This window comes from Thamnophis elegans, chromosome 1 (assembly GCF_009769535.1).
Source record: "Thamnophis elegans isolate rThaEle1 chromosome 1, rThaEle1.pri, whole genome shotgun sequence".
NCBI lineage: Eukaryota > Metazoa > Chordata > Lepidosauria > Squamata > Colubridae > Thamnophis > Thamnophis elegans.
Genome location: NC_045541.1, coordinates 178,335,765 through 178,355,244, shown reverse-complemented (window position 1 = coordinate 178,355,244; position 19,480 = coordinate 178,335,765). Strand labels below are relative to the sequence as shown.

The following is a 19,480-nucleotide window of genomic DNA, read 5'->3' as shown; positions in this document are numbered from 1 at the left end:
GGATACTACAACTGCCATCAATACAGATAGTCCTCAATATGGCCAAGCGAAACAGTTGCTAAGTGAGTTTCCCCCCCATTTTACGACCTTTCTTGCCTCAGTTGTCAAGTGAATCACTGTACTTGTAAAGTTAATGTCACGGTTCTTAAGTGAATCTGGCTTGCCCGTTGACGTTGCTAATCAGAAGGTCACAAAAGGGGAAGACTCAGGGACACGGCAACCGTCATAGGTGCAAGTCAGTTACCATGCATCTGAATTTGGATCACGTGATCACAGGGACACTGCAACGGTCGTAAGTGTGAAAAGCGTGATACTTTTCAATGCTGTTTGGACCTTCAAATGGTCCAAACCTTTGGTTTGGTTTTAAGATTTCAACTTTTTAATGTTTTAACTTAGATGTGACTATACACCGCTCAGAATTACCCTATGGTAAGATGGGCAGCCAATAAATTTTATCAACAAATCAATTTGATAAATTAACAAATAAGCACAGGGCCACCTGTCAATCCTGAAGTTGGCCTGAGCAAGCCCATTTTCTGGGATTCAGAGTTGGCACACTAGAGCTGAGGGATAGGGAGTGGGGAATAGAGGTAGATGGGATTGGTAGCCAAAACAAAATATTTTCTCCTGGGAACCAAGGTCATTCCCACAGGTGGTCAGAGAGAGGAGGAGTGAAGCTACCAGGCAACTGGAAGACACAATGATTGGAACATGTGACTGATCGCTTGGGGAAGGGGAATTTTACTTTTAATTAGGTCAATACCGCGGGGACTGCTAGAGTGGGTTTTCACCAGTCTGTGCCATTATGATCTATCCAATAAAACAGCTCTTTGAGGAATTTCCCTCCCTCCGAGTTCTATTTGCTATGGGTGTATTACTTGGAACCCTGACACTACCTGAACTTAGTTGGCTCATGAAACCCCTGCAAACATACCCACCAAGTTCTGAGAGCACCAAGGACCCCACAGTTGTCAATCTTGCTGAGGCGGAGCAACCACTGGTCTAGACTCAACATTTAGGGTTCTGTCTCAAGTTGTGTTGTGTGTTGGGCTGGCCGGTGATCGGGGCAGGAGTCTCCTGCCCTGCGGCTCGGCTACAGGAAAAGCTCTTGTGTCACGTTTCCGCGTTAAGTAATCCACCTTCCCCTGTTGCAGGCTGTCCTACGCTTGGACGATATCACCCTGTGGAGGATCCCTAAAAGGGAGAGGCGGGAGTTATTCAAGCGCGTTCGCGGCAAGCCGGCAAGTTACGCGGCGGCCCTGTTCAGCCGGATGGTCCCCCCGGATATGCGGCGGAGGTGGCGAAGCGCCGTTAGCTATTGCGGGGGCAGAGGGAAGTGCGCCCTACCCCACAACGTGGTGTCCCGCTTGCGGCACCTCTTGTACAGGCAGTACTCGGACATAGTGGCGGCGGACTGGAGAAAAATCCGGTTGAAAATCAACAAGATCCTGGGGGCTTGATGGGAAATCCCGGCCTTTGCTGCTTCACGGCTCTCCTGTAGGGATGTTGTTGTTTCTGGCAGGTTGGGCCATAAACCCTCCAAAAGACAAGACCTTGGCGACGTGTTGAAGTGCTCTGGGCCAAAACTGGACTCCTTTGTGTGTCTGTGGTTGTGCTGCTGGCCGGTGACCGGCATAGCAGGCGCCACCTGTTCTCTTGTCTGGCTGTGAAAAGTTGGGCTTTGCCACCCAGCAATAAATGTGTTTTTTTTACTCATTGTCTTCTGACCCGTGTGATCCCTTCTTTATTTGCTTTTTTTGATCTCCAGGAAGGTTTCTTTTTGTGCCCCTGGAGGTCGCTCTGTGTACCTTTGAGGAGTGACCTGTGGCTGAATTTTGGGAATGAGTGCATTAGGTGTGGGCTGCTTGGCACAAAGGCATGGGAGGCCCTTTTGGAAGATGAGAAATAGATTCCTCAAAGCCCTCTTGTCCTTTGCAGTCCCATGGAGGATCTCTTTCGTCTGTGCCTCTTGGTGTTCCAGGGTCCACCCTCAAATCATATCAAACAGGATTTTATCAGAATAGCAATAGGCACTAAGACTTATATACCGCTTCACAGTGCTTTGCAGCCCTCTCTAAGGGGTTTACAGAAGCAACCTATTGCCCCCTACAATCTGGGTCCTCATTTTACCCACCTCGGAAGGATGGAAGGCTGAGTCAACCTCGAGCCGGTCAGAATCGAACTCTTGGCAGTGAGCAGAGTTAGCTTGCAATACTGCATTCTGAGCACTGCGCCCCCAACAGCTCTTTATAATGCCACTAAAAGCAGCAGAAAAAAGATGAAGGATTAGATAGAGATTGACGTTTGGACTGGGTTAGGTTTAATTTTGCAAAATGCAGGTGGTGCTCGACTTACAACCATTCATTTAGTGACGGTTGAGAGTACAGTGGGATTGGAAAAAGTGACTTAAAACCGATTTTCACACAACTGTTTCAGCATCCCCATGGGCACATGACCAAGCGGTTGAGCCAGGGGTGTCAAAATCAGGGGGCGGATCTGCCCCATTAGGGTGCTTAGATCTGGCCCAGGGGGCCACCCTGGAAACAGCAGAGGGCTTCTGCCAGCGAAAACCTCCCGAGCTCCATGTTCGCTGACAGAGGGCTGCAGGAGGCCATCGCAGCTGAAACAGAGCTCAGGAGCCCATTTTCACTGGCAGGGTGTTTGGGCCACTACAGCCACCACACACACACACACGAGTGACATCGAGCTGGCCATGCCCAACCTTGGCCACACCCATCCCAGCCCGCCCAAGGACAAACATAACCAAGTAGAAAAATAGGAACCCCCTTTGGTGGGGAGGTAACAGTGTTCCATGCGCCTTTGGCGTTGAGTCATGCCGCCCACATGACCACGGAGACGTCTTCGGACAGCGCTGGCTCTTCAGCTTTGGAATGGAGATGAGCACCGCCCCCTAGAGTCAGGGACGACTAGCACATATGTGTGATGAGGGAGGGGAACCTAGTTGTAAGTATTTTAATTTTTTCAAAGCTGTTATAACTTTCAGCGGTCACTGAACAAACTGTGGTAAGTCGAGGACTACCTGTATAGCTCAGGCCCGGTGGTAATGTCCAGATCTAATTTAAGTTATATACCATGAAGGTTGGGAAAATTCCGAATATTGTCCATTCCCTGCTCTTACAATACTGCATCATGATTGCTAAGCAACCTTTCCTTTTGCTCTCTGACAAAGCATTTCTCACCTAATTGGTCGCATGGCTTTTACACAGAGACGTCTCGCGCTATATGTATGTGAGTAGGTAGGTGTGTCACAGCTGAGCATTCATCAGTTTGCCCCAAAAACAACTCAGGATTTGTAAGATGCCAAAAGAGGAAACCAAAGGATTCGAACTGGAATCGGTGGAACCAGAAGCCTGGAAAACAGAAAGCCTATTTCAACCATGTCTTTGACCATGACCATTTTCAGATGGTCTCCTAAAAGGGTGGTTTCCATGCTTTACCCACATCGGGTTTACTACAGGTAGTCCTCGGCTACAGTGGACCCCAAAATTTATGTTGCCACGGGAGAAATTCATTAACTGAGTTTAGCTCCATTTGATGACTTTTTGGGCCACGCATGTTAACTGAATCTCTGCAGTTGTTCCAATTAGCAACACGGTCGTTAAGCGAATCGGGCTTCCCCTTTGACTTTGCTTGTCAGAAGGTCTCAAAAGGGAATCGTGTGACGCTGCAATTGTCATAAATATGAACTAGTTCAGCGTCCATTTTGATCACGCGACCGCCGGGATGCTGCAACGGCAGTAAACTCTGAAAAACGGCCGTTAAATCGCTTTTTTCAGTGCCGTTGTAACTTCGAATGATCATTAAGTAAACTGTTGTAAGTCAAGGACTACCTGTATTGTGAAGCAGGCTCTGCCACTCCTAGGAAAGAGAGAGAGGCATGTCTGCAGGAATTGCTCTCATCTCCCCATTGTGATTCAGAGGCCAGAAGGGTCTCTTGTCTCGTAAACAGTTCCTCTCATTGAGGGCCAGGCTGTATAATAAGACCCTTCCCCATTGCGTGGTTGTTAAGTGAATCGGGCTCCAGGATTCTGACCTGCTAGCAGGGCGTAAAAAGGTGGATCACATGACCCTGGCACACGGCAACAGTTATAAACATGAGCCCGTTGCAAAAGTATCTGAAGCTTGATGGTGTGGACGTGGGGATGCTAAGTGTGAAAAATGATCCTTAGCCCATTTTTCATCCCATTCTAATGTCAAATGTGTCAGAGTTTGTTGCAAAAATCAAATCCAGACAGCACACACAGGTAACTGATTCAGCAGGATTCATAAACTTCTTTTCATATATAATGGAACACATAAGTAAATATACAATTCCAGCAGGGGTTCTTCGGTTTCTCTTTTGATTCAGACTAGATTAGCTCTCTTGCACAGACTCAGAGCTACATAGGTAAGCCACGCCCAGGTTCCGAGCCATCTGGCATGGCTCTCAGTCACCAAATAGTTCACATTGGCTGACCCAGTTGCCGTGCCCATTCATTTGCTGACCTTGTTACCATGTCCTATTCCAGTTCATGACTATTCTGACAAAATGGTCACTAAACAAAAGGTTTTGGACAGAGAGGAGATCGGTAGATGATTGGAGAAAGGAGTGTGTGGCCTCTCCATTGGCCTTAGATCAGGGCTGTCCAACCTTGGCAGCTTTGAAACCTGTGGACTTCAACTCCCAGAATTCCCCAGCTGCAAATAGTCTCATCTTACGGGAGCTTTCTGTGGCAGCCCCTGCCCTATGGAACTCCTTGCCACTTGAGGTTCAGTGGGACTCCACCCTTTTAGCCTTTCTGAAAGCTTGCCCTAACAGTCTAATCAAGGAACTAGCAGACATTCCATGACCCAACTAGGTAACATCCCCAGTGTTAGAGGGGAGTGGGGTTTGCTCTCTGTTTACATACTGAATGGCTGCAGTTGTTAAGTTAGTCACCTGGGTAAGTGAATCTGGCTTCCCCATTGGCTTGGCTTGTCAGAAGGTCGCAAAAGGGGATCGTGTGACCCCCGGGACACTGCAGCCGTCATAAATATGAGTCAGTTGCCAAGCGTCTGAATTTTGATCCCCTGACCCTGGGGACTCGGCAACGGCCGTGAGTGTGAAAAACAGTCGTAAGTCTCTCTTTTCAGAGACCGCTGTAACTTTGAGCGGACTCTAAATGAACTCTGGTAAGTCAAGGACGACCTGCATTGTTCACATTGTAAGGTATGCAAAATAATGCTCTCTTTTCTTTCCTCTTTTTTTGTCTTTTTCCTCTTTTTTTTTCTTTTTCTTTTTTCCGCTTGGCTTTTTTCTCTCTTCCAGACGACTTCTACTTTCTCCAAACTCAAAATGGAGATCAAGAAAAGCCGCCGTCACCCCCTGGGGAAGCCGCCCACCCGCTCCCCGTTGTCGGTGGTGAAGCAGGAAGCCTCCAGTGATGAAGGTGAGTCCTCCCCCTCAAAAAAAACAAAACACCCCGAGGAAGGCTGCTTCTGAACAGGGCAGGATTCAGTCATTCCTCCGGTTGCCCTGGGCAACTGAGTCCCGAAAGGACTGAAAGGGGAATTGCTCTGCCATCCTCTTTTTACCAGGAGGCTCAAATCTTTGCTGGCTATGGAGGAACCATGGTTGGCATCAAAGCCCGCCCGGGCAGATTTTGAAAGGATGACACCTTCTCATCTTCCCACCATTAGACCCCCGGCTGAGGACTTTATTGGACAAAACCACAGCCTGCTCCATCTCTCACCAGAGTCATAAAAACACCAGCAGCGTAGTACATTTTAGTGGGTTTTTTTTAAAAAAAAATTGCAGCTTGCTAAAGGTATTTGAGGTATCCTTTGTGCTAGAGACAAAGACACGACGATCATTTTTCTCCTATTCTTTAACCATGTCATCAAATACCTTCTCTGTGCTCAGGAATAATTACAGAGCCGGCTTGGTTTAACGTTGAAGGCAGCAGGCGAGAAACAAAGAGACTGTAGAATTGAAAGCTATCTAGGTAACTTTGGGCCAATCACCAGGAGACAGTGAGTTCTAGTCCCGCCTTAGGCACAAAAACCTGCTGGGTGACTTTGGGCTAGTCACCAGGAGATGGTGAGCTCTAGTTCTCCCTTAGGCAGGAAAGCCAAGCTGAATGTCTTTAGGCCAATCACCAAGAGAATTCTAGTCCCACCTTAGGCATGAAAACCATCTAGATGTTCCTGGGCCAATCATTCATTTATTTATTCATTTATTGAATTTATAGGCCGCCCATTCCCGGAGGACTCCGGGTGGCTTACAGAAATGAGAAATAATTAAGAAGGGATTAAAACAATAAGACACAACAAATTAAAAAGACACAACATGCACCCAGTCTAAACGGGGCTGGACCTCAATCAAGAGGTCAACAGCCCCAGGCCTGCCGGAAAAGCCAGGTTTTGATAGCTTTACGGAAGGCCATGAGAGTGGGTAGGGTCCAGATCTCTGGGGGTAGCTCGTTCCATAGGGCCGGAGCGGCAACAGAGAAGGCCCTACTCCAGGAGATGGTGAATTCTAGTGTCCTACCCCCTTAAGCATGAAACCTGGCTGGGTGTCTTTAGGCCTATTGCCAGGAATTCTAGTCCCGCATTAGGCATGAAAACCATCTGGATGTTTCTGAGCCAATCACCAGGCGATGGTGAGTTCTAGTCCTGTCTTAGACACTAAAACCTGACTATGGGCCAGTTGGCTCCCAACCCACCTCACAGGAGCTCCCGTTACTTGTTCGGCTTTGAAACAGAGATGAGCACCGCCCCCTAGAGTCGGGAACGACTAGCGCATATGTGCGAGGGGAACCTTTACCTTTACACCTACCAGTCACTTTATGTACCAGCACGACTCCCAATGCCACCCTAAGCCCCCTGGCTGCATCTTCACCTAGATGAATGGATCGAAATGGATAGATGGCAGCTCTTCCCTCGCAGTTGAAATAGCTGTGAGCATCAATGGGAGCCCAGCAATTACTTTGGGATGGGTTGGGGGGGGGGGGCTTGATGGGGGGGGGGGCTTTTATCTTTCATCTCTGGCTTGAGCTTCATCCCTGCCTTGTCGACTCAGCCGGACTTGACACGCGAGGCTTGGCCACTAAGCCTTGTTGCTTCCTGGACCCTTGAGTCACGGAGCTGTTCTGGCCTGCCGGATCAGGTGACGGCTCTTCCTGAACGCTGTCAGGAGAATTCAACAGTTTTGAGTTGGAGGTCCACAATTGGCAGGGAGGGCGATACATGTGCTTCTACACGAGTGAATGATTGGGGTCAGTATTTTACATGCCATCATAAGGGCCTCTTCTCTCTTCTCTAATCTATTCTATTCTCTCTTCTCTTCTATATTCTATATTCTATTCTCCCCTCTTTTCCCTTCTCGTCCCTTCTCTAGTATATTCTATTCTCTCTTTTTCTCTTCTCCCCTCCCCTCTCCTCTCTTCTCTTTTTTCGTCTCTTCTATATTCTATTCTCCCCTCTTTTCTCTTCCCTTCTCGTCCCTTCTCTAGTATATTCTATTTTCTCTTTTCTGCTCTCTTCTCCCCTATCCTCTCTTCTCTTTTCTTGTCTCTTCTATATTCTATTGTTGTCTCTTCTCTAGTATATTCTCTCTTTTCTTCTCCCCTCTTCTCTTTTCTCATCTCATCTCTAGTATATTGTATACTCTCTTCTCATCTTTTCTCATCTCTTCTCTAGTATATTCTATTCTCTCCTCTTTTTGCTTCTCTTCCCTTCTCCCACCCGATTTTGAAGCCTAAGGTAAGACTAGAACTCACAGTCTCCTTGTAATTGGTCCAAGTTTACCCAGCAAGCTTTCGTGCCTAAGGTGGGACTGGAAGTCGTTGTCTGCTGGTGATTGGCGCAAAGTCACACAGCTGGCTTTCCTGCCAAAGATAGGACTAGAATTCGTCTCCTGGTTTCTAGCCCAGTGCCTTATAATGGCACTTTATTTGCTAAATCCACCCTTTTGCTAAACCCTAGCCAAGTTGAAAGCTGACAAAAGAAATAAGAATCTCAACTAAGATCGTCTTGCTTCCTTTTTACTTAACGTTTGGGGTGACTTTGAGTTGCTCGACTTAGATTTAGCTAACCCCAACATTTTCTTTAAGAGCCCAAGTAATGGATAGCTAATGTTTGAATGTTTTGAGTTTGATCATAAGGATATTTTAAAACTACTTTAAGCAGTCTTGAAGATTTAGTCAGGTCATGTTGTTAAAAAATGGAAACGGGTGTAATTTCTGTTTTAAGTTAATTGGGAAGCATTCTCTCTGGCTCTCTTTTTCCCTTTTGATCTTTATTTTAGTCCTTCTGAATTCCTGGAGGAATGCTTCAGCCGATTGGCTTTAAAAAGCACAACTGTTCCACTTTCAGAAAGCTCATTTGTTGAAGATTGCTTGGTCCATTCCTGACCAGTATTTCTGTAGGCCTAGCTCTAAACTAACTAACTAACTAACTAACTTACTTACTTACTTACTTACTTACTTACTAACTTACTAACTTACTAACTTACTAACTTTCTTTCTTTCTTTCTCTTTCTCCTTCCTTCTTTCTTTTTTTCTGCCTCTTTCTTTCCCTTCCTTTCTTTCGTTCCTTCTTTCTTTCTTCCTCCCCCTCTCTCCCCCTCCCTTTCTTTCCTCAAACTGGTATGCTGCCTATTTCACTAAACATGCCAGTCAGCAGCTTAACACATTGAAAACTAAACCATAAACCTTTTATTGACTGTTTCTTGAACCAAACAGGAAATAATCCAAAAGATCGTAACCATATTAAGTTGTTCAATTCCACAAGAGAGCCACACACTTCTCTTTTTTATTCCACACTTGGAATACTACATCCACTTTTGGTCACCACAAATACAAAAAATAAATGTCAAAACTCTAGAAAGAGTGCAGAGAAGGGCAGCAAAGATAATTAGGGGACTAGAAGCTAAAACATACAAAGAGCAGTTGCTGGAATTGGGTATGTCTAGTCTTATGAAAAGAAGCGCTGGGGTTAACATGACTGCAGTCTTCAAATATTTGAGGGGCTGCCATAAAGAAGAGGGAGCAAGGCAAAGTATCTGAAAGCAGAACAAGAAGCAATGGAGGGAAACTAATCAAGGAAAAAACCAACTTAGAACTAAGGAGAAATTTCCTGATGGTGAGAAAAATTAATCCGTGAAATGACTTGCCTCCAGAAGTTGTGGCTGTCCATCACTGGAGGTTTTCAAAAAGAGATTGGACAGCCATTTGTCTGAAATAAGACAGGGTTTCATGCATGATCAAGGGGTTGGAAGACCTCCAAGATGCCTTCTTATTGTATTGCAGAGCCACGGTGGCGCAGTGGTCAGAGTGCAGTACTGCAGGCTAATTCTGCTGACTGCCGGCTGACTGCAATTTGGCAGTTTGAATCTCACCAGGCTCAGGGTTGACTCAGCCTTCCATCCTTCCGAGGTCAGTAAAATGAGGATCAAGATTGTTGGGGGGCAAGAGGCTGACCCTGTAAACCGCTTAGAGAGGGCTGTAAAAGCACCATAAAGCAATATATAAATACAAGTGCTATTGCTATTATTCTGTTCTGTTCTGCTCTAGTCCAGTCCAGTCCAGTCCAGTCTAGTCTGCAGTCTCCTCTCCCTACATCCAAGTTAAAAGGTTCTGAACCCACTTTTAGGAATCAGGAAATGTTAAGGTAATGATGATTTAATAGCTGACCAGCTGTAAAGCTGTAAATCGACGATGAAATGAGAATGAGTCAGCAGGGTTACTGCCACTTTAAGCTGTCTATATAAGAGCTCTCTCTCTCTCTCTCTCTCTCTCCCTCTCTCTCTCTCTCTCTCTCTCTCTCTCTCTCTCTCTCTCTCTCTCTCTCGTGTTTTTTTATCTCCATTGTAGTTCTCTCTATCTTCGTATATCTCTCCATGAATGCTGCCTTGTTGTAGTTGAAGATTGATTGATTGCCTGGTGTTGCCTAGTACATGTGTGTATGTATCTTTGTATGTGTATATATGTGTGTGTGTGTAAATATACATATATGTATGTACGTGTATGTATGTATGTATGTATGTACTGTATTTTTTGAGTATAAGATGCACCTTTTTCCCTCAAAAAAGAGGGTGAAAATCTGGGTGTGTCTTATACACTGAATACAGCATTTTTTTGCCCCCAGAAACCCTGCCCCTTTACCAAAATAGCCGTGCAGAGCCTTTAGGAGGCTTGCAGAGTGCTCCTGGGGGCTGGGGAGGACAGAAATGAGTGAAAAACAGGCCATTTTTAAAGGCTATTCATGCCCTTTTTTTTAAAGAAAAAAAAAACAGACCGGTTTTTGTGAAAAACGGGCCATTTTTGGGAGGTCTGCAAAGTGCAAAACCTTTTTTTTTAAAATTTACCTCTTCAAAATCTTGGTGCGTCTTATACTCCAAAAATATGGTTTGTGTGTGGTGTGTACACATACATACATACATACATACATACATACATACATGCCTTGTAGATAAACCTTGTAGATGTTTGTAAGGAAAAAAAAACCCTCTGTGTACTGTATTTTGCTCCTGGGTGTGTCTCAAAATATTAGTCACGCTGTGCACACTCTGACAGGAAAAGAAACTCCAAATGGTATCTGCAGGAAGCCCAGTCAAAGCCCAAACTTCCGTATCTGATGTTCCCCATTTCATCATCTTCAGGGTGAGATGGCAACTTCCTCTTCTCTTGGCCCCTCTTGTCTTTCAGAAACTCCCCTCTTCAGTGGCGAGGAAGACGCTGGGGATCCAGAGCCCCTGAAATCTTTACGTTCCCTCCAGTGGAAAAACAAAGCGCCCAATTTCGCAGCCGAAAGACGATTCAACTCTACCGCTGCCCTAAGGGAACCCTACTGCGCCATCTGCACTCTCTTCTACCCGTCCCACCAGGTAATTGCGCAGCCGCTCTGGGAGCAAGCAGGGATACAGGGGGTCCTCGGACTTACAGCCCTCTGTATAGTGACCGTCTGAAGTTGCAGTGGCACTTTTAACTCTTACTTAGTTACCATTGCAACATCCCTGCAGTCATGCAATCAAAATTTGAGCCCTGGGCAACCGGCGTGTATTTAAAGTTTTATAGGGCGTTGCTGCAGGTAAGGATGCTCCCAATTTCTTATCAGTAAGGGTGTGTTTTTTTCAGCAATGGCAACTTTTCATCATTGCCATCTGGGGAATTCTGGGAATTAGAAGTCCAACAGCCTGCAAAGTGGCCTCGTTCTTTCTGCAGTTCTCGGCGTTTCCCAACATTTGCGGGTTGGCGGCCCAGAGCGGAGGGAAATGGGAAACGGGGGGATTTTGTGGAAGGGACAGACAGGTGTGTGCGTGTGCCTGCAACATTCACAGCAACGCTTGGGCAAGTGGGGCCACAAGCACCTGCAACGAGGCTTGCCCGAGCGGGGTCCCGACCACCTGCAGCGCTCTCGGCGACACTCCCACGAGTGGGGCCATTCACATCCTGTTTACAACGCAGTCCTTTCAGCAGTTCCAAGAAGGCTCCTCGCCGCACCACTCAGGTGACCCCGAGAGCACAAATGAACCTCCAGGTGGCCTCAACTTCACTCAGAAAAACTGCTTAGGACAAGAGAACTGCAAGGAATATCAGTCCTTCCATCCTCCACCCTTCAGTCAGAACCAAAGAAGCTTCTTTGGAGGAGAAGTGAAACGCCTTCAAGGAAAAACCAAGTCCAAGTTGCCTTTTGGGAAAAAGCACCTGTAGGACGATCACTTTGCTTCCCTCTGCCTAGATAAAAAAACACCCCTGCTCTTTCGAGGTCATTCAGCCAAGTCTCCCCTTATTATCCCTAGGAGCTTTTGATGGCAACATAGCTTACCGGCATCTTGTTTTTTTTTTGACAGATTTGACCACGAATAACTTCGACAGCTTTGTAGTTCTGGGTTGGCCGGAATGATTGGCAATCAGAGCCATCCCAGAGCTGAACTCCATTAGAGTTTATGGGCCAAAACCAGCAGTTTGGACTCTGCAGCCATTGGACAGTCGGTGTCCTATTGCAGTCTTGGCTCCCAGCCATCCTCACCATTGCGTTTTCCTTTTTTTTTTTTTTTTTTTTAACAAACTGCCGTTTCTCAGTTGCAGCCCCAGGTAGAGTGTTTCACAGTAGCCTGAATATGTGGGGATAAAGGCAGACGTCCCTATCATCAAGGCTTTACCATCCAGGAAGGACCGTAACTGGTGCATCAACTTGAGTTGGGCAAACTCCCTCTACACCCAGCAGAAGCTCTAAGGCCGGCTGGACTCCCAAATTGTGGACTCTGTGCCTTTCGAGGAAGGACAGCCACACCCAGAACGACATTGAGACAGTCCGATGAGTCTTCATCATCAACTTTGAACAATCCCATAATCCCTGGCAAGGTGGAGTCTAGGCAACTGAATGGAGCTAGCAGAGTGTTTACTGGCCGGATGCCATTCCTGTTACCAGTGCATAGGTTTTTTTTCTACAGATCTATTCCCAATATGCCCAGAGAGAGAAATATCTGCCTCTACCTAGGATCGAACTCAGGCAGGTATTTCTCTCTCTGGGCACAATGGGAATAGATCTGCATTAAAAAATGGTCTCCTGATTGTAAGGCAATAGCTCCAACTCTGGGCCAATGCTCCACTCCAGGACAATCTGATGAGTCCCGACGGTACGATAATATTATCTAGCTCAGGGCTCTCCAATCTTGGCAACTTTAAGCCTTTAAGCTTTCCTGGGAATTCTGGGAATTGAAGTCTGCCAGGCTTAAAGTTGCCACGGTTGGAGAGCCCTGCTCTAGCTGGTATTCCACGGGCCGTGACCGATGCGTGACAGCCAACTTGCCGTGGGACAATTCAACTGCTCAACTGCTGAAGCCGACCTCAACTGTTCTTCCCCCATTAGTGTTGACTGAAGCCACACGCTGAGATGGGCTTATGGCCATGGAGATTCTCGCTCACCCAGGTTGTCCCAAAAGTGCTTTTTCAAGAGGCAAGTGGACTTTTGGGTTTTTCTTTGAAGGCGTTTCGCTTCTCCTCTAAGAAGCTCCTTCGGCTCTGACTGGATGGCGGGGAATGGAAGGATTTATCCTCCTTGCAGACAAAGCTAGTCGTTTGCATCCTTTTTGAAAGCCGTTGAGGCCCCTTGGAGGTTTTGTCTGTGTCCTCAGGCTCACCTGAGTGGTGAAAACGGGTGTGGAGCCTTCTTGGAACTGCTGAGCTGTGTTGTGTAGCTATGCTTTCCTTTAGGATGTTTTCTGCCTTGTCTCCCTTCGCTGTTGAACATAGACGCAGGCTGTTGGGGATGAGTTTGTGTCCAAGAAGGCTCCACACCCATTTGCACCACTGAGATGACCCCAGAGGGAACACAATTCTAGGGACTGGATAAAGCAAAATGATTGAGACCACCGTGCGCTCCCAACTTGTTCTCCTGAACTAAAAATCAAGCAAATTCAACCATTTACTTGGAAGGGAGGGATCTTGGAGGTCTTCAACTCCAGCCCCCGTGGTGGCGGACACAGAACCCTCTGCCCCAGGAGGCTGCAGGGAGGCCTACTAGGCCCAAAACAGGACGCATAGGGGTGTGGCGCATGCGCAGGGGGCGGGTGGTATCGTGCGTGTATTGCATTATGGGTGTGGGCACACACGCGCTTTCCGCACGCAATGACAAAAAGGTTAGCCATCAGTGCCCTATCCCATTTCAGACAGGTGACTCTCCAGTCTCTTCTTAAAAGCCTCCAATGATGAACCACCCACAATTTCTGGAGGCCAGCTGTTCCACTGGTTCATTGTCCTCACCGCTAGGAGGTTTTTCCTTAATATTCCAGATGGCTTCTCTCCTTGATTAGCTCCCATCCATTGTTTCTTGTCCTACCTTCAGGGGCTTTGGGAAATAATTTGATCCCCTCCTCTTTGTGGCAGCCCCTCAAATACTTTTTATAGTTTGCCCAGAACTTCCCGTTTCATTCAAAAAGAAAACAGATGCTTCTTTTAGCTATAAAAGAGGTCCAGGGAATAAATGGTGACTCAGTGCTCCCCACACTCATGATGATGATGATGATGATGGGCAGCAAAACTTCCTGCTCAGACCGAGGGAAGCTGTGAGGGCAACATATAACAACCTACAGGAAATAATAATTCCCTTTATATTTGTGGAGAAAAACACTCTTCGCAAGAACAGTTTTCACTTCTCTGGCAAGTCAAGAAAGGGGGGACCCCTTGTGATAATAATGTGAGTAATGTTTTTTTTCTGCCCCAAGGTCTCACCGGTGGAAAAGGAGACAGCCCTGCTGCCCAGTGCTGAAAGCCCCTCCCTCCAGCCCCCTTTTAAAAACGGGCAGAAGACCAAGCCTCTGATCCCTGAAATGTGCTTCACCTCGAGCAGCGAGAACACGGAGCCCCTCCCGTCCAACTCCTACATCGGAGACGATGGGAACAGCTTGTTAATCTCCTGTGCCAAATGCTGCCTGCAAGTCCACGCGAGTAAGTGCCGGCTGCCAGATTCCATGCTGCGGCAACTTTGCTGCCTGTCTTTCTCATGCCAAAAAAAGGCCTCTGCATCGGACAGGATCCCCTCTTTAACAGAATAAAAGAGTGAGGAGGGACCTCGGAGGTCTTCTAGTCCAACCCTCTGCTCAGGCGGGAGACCCTATTTTATATAAATAATAGAATAACAGAGTGGAGAAGGACTTTGGCAGGAAACCCTATACCGGGGTCAGCAAACTGTGACTCTGGAGCCGCATGTGGCTCTTTCCTCCCTCTGCTGTGGCTCTGTCACCGGTCGGCGCCACAATTTTGAGAGGAGCTTCCGGTGGTGGTGGGAGGATAGAGAAGCACAGTGCGCTAGGAGAAGACTATGGCAAGGGAAGGGTTTTCCAGTTGTCTCCACAATTGATAGGGCTTTCGGTTATGACAGGTAGAGGAAAAAGGATGCCACACTAGGAGGAGACTCTATGGTGGGGGAACTGAACTTCCGATCAGCTCCAGCATTGAACAGGGGGCTTCCGGTTAGGACCTTTGTGGCTCCCGGTGTTTTCTTTTCTGTGGGAAACGGGTCCAAATGGCTCTTTGAGTGTTTTAAGTTTGCCGACCCCTGTCCTATACCATTTCCGTCAAATGGCTGTCCAGTCTCTTCTTCAAAACCTCCAGTGTTGGACAGGGGTGGGATCCTACTGGTTTAACAACCAGTTCGCTGGGCACGCATGCGCACTTGACATAGAAATCACCTTCCGCATTACTGCTGGGGAGGAAAACAGCTGAGGCGCGGCAATCCACTCTCCCGCGCCTATCAGCTGGGCTTCAGAAAAGGGAATGTAGGTGAACATAGTGCAAGGGCGGGCGGGGGGACGCAGCTGAAAGCCGGAGAAAACCAATCCAGCTGATAGTCGGAGCCACCAGTTCACCCAAACTGGTCCGAACAGGTGGAATCCCACCCCTGATGTTGGAGCACCCACAACCTCTGGAGGCAAGGAGTTTCACTGCTTAATTGTCCTCACTGTTAGGAAGTTTCCCTTTAGTTCTAGGTTGCTTCTCTCCTTGATTAGTTTCCATCCGTTGCTTCTTGTTCTGCCCTCAGGTGCCTTGGAGAATAGCTGGACTCCCTCTTCTTTGGGGCAGTCCCTCAAATATTGGAAGACTGCTATCATGTCTCCCCTGGTCCTTCTTTTCATTAAATAGGACATACCCAGTTCCTGCAACCGTTCCTCATATGTTTTAGTCCCCTAATCCTCTTTGTTGCTTTGTTACATAGAGTCAAAAAATGTTAGCCCAATTCGAACAAGTAGGGCTTCTGAAACAGGTGGTCCTTGACTTAAAACAGTTCATTTAGTGACTGTTCAAAGTTACCCAGAAAGAGACTCATGACCATTTTTCACACTTACAACCGTTGTCCCTGTGGTCACATGATCAAAATTTGGCTGCTTGGCAAATGACTCATATTCATATTCCCGCGGAGATCCGGACCCTTACCATTCTCCCGGCCTTCCGTAAAGCGATCAAGACCTGGCTGTTCCGGCAGGCCTGGGGCTGTTGAGTAATAATCCAGCCCCACGTGATTGAATGGTGATTTTATTTTATATAATTGTACTTTTAATATGCTACGTCTTTGCTTTGTTGTGAGCCGCCCAGAGTCCCTAGGGAGTGGGCGGCATACAAATTTTATTAAAGTTACAAAGTTTGTGACGGCTGCATTGTCCCATCTTCATGAGAGTTCCTTTGGCGACCTTCCGACAAGCAAAGTCAATGGGGAAGCTGGATTCACTGTAGAACCATGGTACTCCCTTAACAACTGCAGCGATTCCCTTAATGACTGTGGTTTTAAAAGGTGGTAAAGTGGGAGGAAACACACTTAACAACGCTGAGTAACAGAAATGTGTCAGAGTTTGTTGCAGAAAATCACTTCCAGGAAGCACACACAGATAACTGATTCAGCTGGATTCATTAACTTCTTTATATACCTATTAACAAATGAAGATAAACATACAATACCAATGTAGGTTTTCTCCAACGTTGTAGTAGTTACAAGCAAACACAGGCGGCGGCAGCACAGCAGAGAGGAGTTTTCAGTTCAGAGTTCAGAGTAGACAGAGTAGTTTCAGTTTTGATTCTCAGCACAGACTCAGATCTGTTTAAGCTCCCATTGGCTGCCTTAGTTGCTATGCCTATTCATTGGCTGACCTTGTTACCATGTTTCTCCCAGTCATGAATATTCTAACAAAATGTTAGGTTCAATTGTGGCTGTAAGTAGAGGGCTGTGTTTCTAGCCAACTTCTGCAAAGGGCCTGATTCCTCTGGCTCATCTTTTTTCTCAAAATCCATCTTTCCTTTCCAAAGATGAGTTTTCTGTCCTGCGCCAATTAAATGTAGGTTTCTTTTTCTGGTGGTCACAAAGCAAGAAATCGGTATCCAAGGGTCATGCTTTCTTCACAAAGCTGTTGAGTTTTATATAAATAAGTCAGTTGAGACCCACCGATTGCATTTCGGCTTTCTAACCAGCTTTCCAAGGAATGCCCCGTAAACTCTTTTCTTTTTGAAAAAGGATTTTTTATTTAAATTAATCACATACTGTACCAACATATGTTTCCTTAGGCGCCCTTCTATAGGTTTTCTGTTTATGGAAGGGAAAAAATGAGTTTGGAAGGAATTTTATATAGATTAACAAAAGCTCCCTTTGGCTTTGGGATAGTAATTATTATAGATAATCCTCAATTTACGGCCACAGTTGAGCCCAAAGTTTTGTTGCTAAGTGTGACATTAAGTGAGTTTTGCCCCATCTTACAACCCTTTTTGCCACTGTTATTCAGTGACTCCCTGCAGTTGTTAAGTTATTCACACGGTTGTTAAGTGAATCCAGCTTCCCCATTGACTTTGCTTGTCCAAGGGTCGCAAAAGGGGATCGCATGTCCCCGGGACACTGCAACCGTCATAAATATGAGTCAGCTGCCAAGCCCCTAAATTTTGATCATGTGACCACAGGGATGCTTCAATGGCCGTTAAGTATGAAAAATGGCCATGTCACTTTATTTGGTGCCTTTGCAACTCCGAATGGCCCCTAAATGACACTGTTGTAATTTGAGGACTACCTGTAATCCCCATAGTTGCCTCTCGAGTCAAATTATTCAGTCTTCCCTTTTCTTTGGAATTCTTTAAACATTTTTCACAAATATTTTTTTTTGGGGGGGAAACCCCTGTCGCTTCTCTCTTCCCAAAGAGAACGTTCAGAAATGGGACTGCTGAGGAATATTTTCCCTGGGCGATTGGACAGAAAAAGCGTTTTTATCTATTAAATGTACCATTCTGCCCAGCTCTCTATTAAATGATTCTAGACCAGGGGTGGGACTCGGCCGCTTTGGACCGGTTTGAGCGAACCAGTAGCTCCGACCATCAGCTGGGGAACGAACCGATTCGCGCTGACGATCAGGTGCCCCTCCCTCCCCCCTCCTCGCCCCTGCGCTTTACTTGCCTATATCCTCTCTGATGATTCACGCGGCAAAGTGGATTGATGCACCTCAGCTGGGTTACTCCCCAGAAGTGACGTGGAAGGTATGTTTTGTTAAAACTGCAATGCGCGGGGGGGGAGAAGTACGCGCTCACGGAACCAGTGGTTAAACCGGCAGATTCCCACCCCTGATCTGGATAACAATGCAGCAATTAAAAAATTAATCCTAGCTTAAGCCTCCCGTGAGATGTGCTGTTTCTATATTTTCTCTTTGTGTTTGTGGCACCTGCTTTTGATGAGGGAAAACGGCAACAGAACATTCATCTTTTATTGAGTTTGATTTAAAGGCCTTGTGAAAGAGTTCGGCACAAGTGATTTTTTACTGATTTGCCTGCTTCTTTTCTTCCAGTTTCCCCCCTCCCCCTGCCCCCCCAGTTTGATACTTTATTTTTTTATTATTACAGGTTGTTACGGGATACGCCCGGACCTTGTGAATGAAGGCTGGACCTGTTCCCGTTGCTCAGCAAACTCACAGCTAGCGGTAGGCAAAACCTCTTTCTTGGGAGCCAAAAAAATAGAAATAAAAGCTTAAGTGGAGGGTTGGATCCCAGCATTATAATGCTAGCTTTCTTTGGGCCTCACATCCAGGGTGCTGGATGCAATTCTTCTTTCCTTTCCCTTCTCCTACCCCTCTGTCCTGTAATTCCCCAAATATTTTGGTGGGAGATCTCCCCCCCCCCTCTTTTAAATACAATTTCCATGTTGCTTCCCCAGGATTGCTGTCTCTGTAATCTCAGGGGAGGAGCCCTTCAAAGAACTACAGATGGAAGGTAAATCGGCTATAAAGTGTTGTCTTTCTTTTAGCAATAGCCAGTAGACTTATATACTGCTTTACAGCCCTCTCTGAACGTTTTAAAAATGTCAGCCTTTCGCCCCCAATAATCTGGGTCCTCATTTTATCAACCTCAAAAGGATGGAAGGCTGAGTCCATCATGAACCGGTTAGGATCGAACTGCTGGCAAAGAGCAGAGTCAGCCTGTAATACTGCATTTTAACCACGGCGCCATCTTGAAGAGAGGGAGAGGGAGAGGAAAGGAGAGAGATTGTAGATAGACAGAAGAGAGAAAGAGAGAGAGAGAGAGAGAGAAAGAAAGAAAGAAAGAAAGAAAGAAAGAAAGAAAGAAAGAAAGAAAGAAAGAAAGAAAGAAAGAAAGAAATGATAGCACTAGCACTTAGACTTACATACCGCTTCACAGTGCTTCCCAGGAAGAAGAGTTACATTTTTTTAAAAAAATTAAAGCAACCAACAACATATGTACAGACTGAAGAAACTTTGCTGAGCTAAGGAGGGAGAGAGAGAGAGAGAGAGATTGTAGATAGACAGAAGAGAGAAAGAGAGAGAGAGAGATTGTAGATAGACAGAAAAGAGAAAGAAAGAAAGAGAGAGATTGTAGATAGATAGAAGAGAGAGAGAGAGGGAGTGTAGATAGACAGAAGAGAGAAAGAAAGAGAGATTGTAGATAGACAGAAGAGAGAAAGAAAGAGAGAGATTGTAGATAGACGAGAGAGAGAGAGGGAGAGAGATTGTAGATAG

The 19,480-nt window shown here is 46.4% G+C and overlaps 1 protein-coding gene across 1 annotated transcript in view; it reads left to right on the top strand.

Annotated features, from left to right (window-relative positions):
- LOC116516457 (lysine-specific demethylase 4B-like) overlaps positions 1 to 19,480 on the top strand; it is a 175,515-nt gene that overhangs the window by 135,936 nt on the left and 20,099 nt on the right. The window contains exons 8-12 of the mRNA XM_032228978.1: positions 5,309 to 5,429; positions 10,689 to 10,867; positions 14,210 to 14,432; positions 18,351 to 18,427; positions 18,661 to 18,716. Coding sequence (XP_032084869.1) covers positions 5,309 to 5,429; positions 10,689 to 10,867; positions 14,210 to 14,432; positions 18,351 to 18,427; positions 18,661 to 18,716 — 656 coding nt within the window. The remainder of the gene's footprint in view (positions 1 to 5,308; positions 5,430 to 10,688; positions 10,868 to 14,209; positions 14,433 to 18,350; positions 18,428 to 18,660; positions 18,717 to 19,480) is intronic.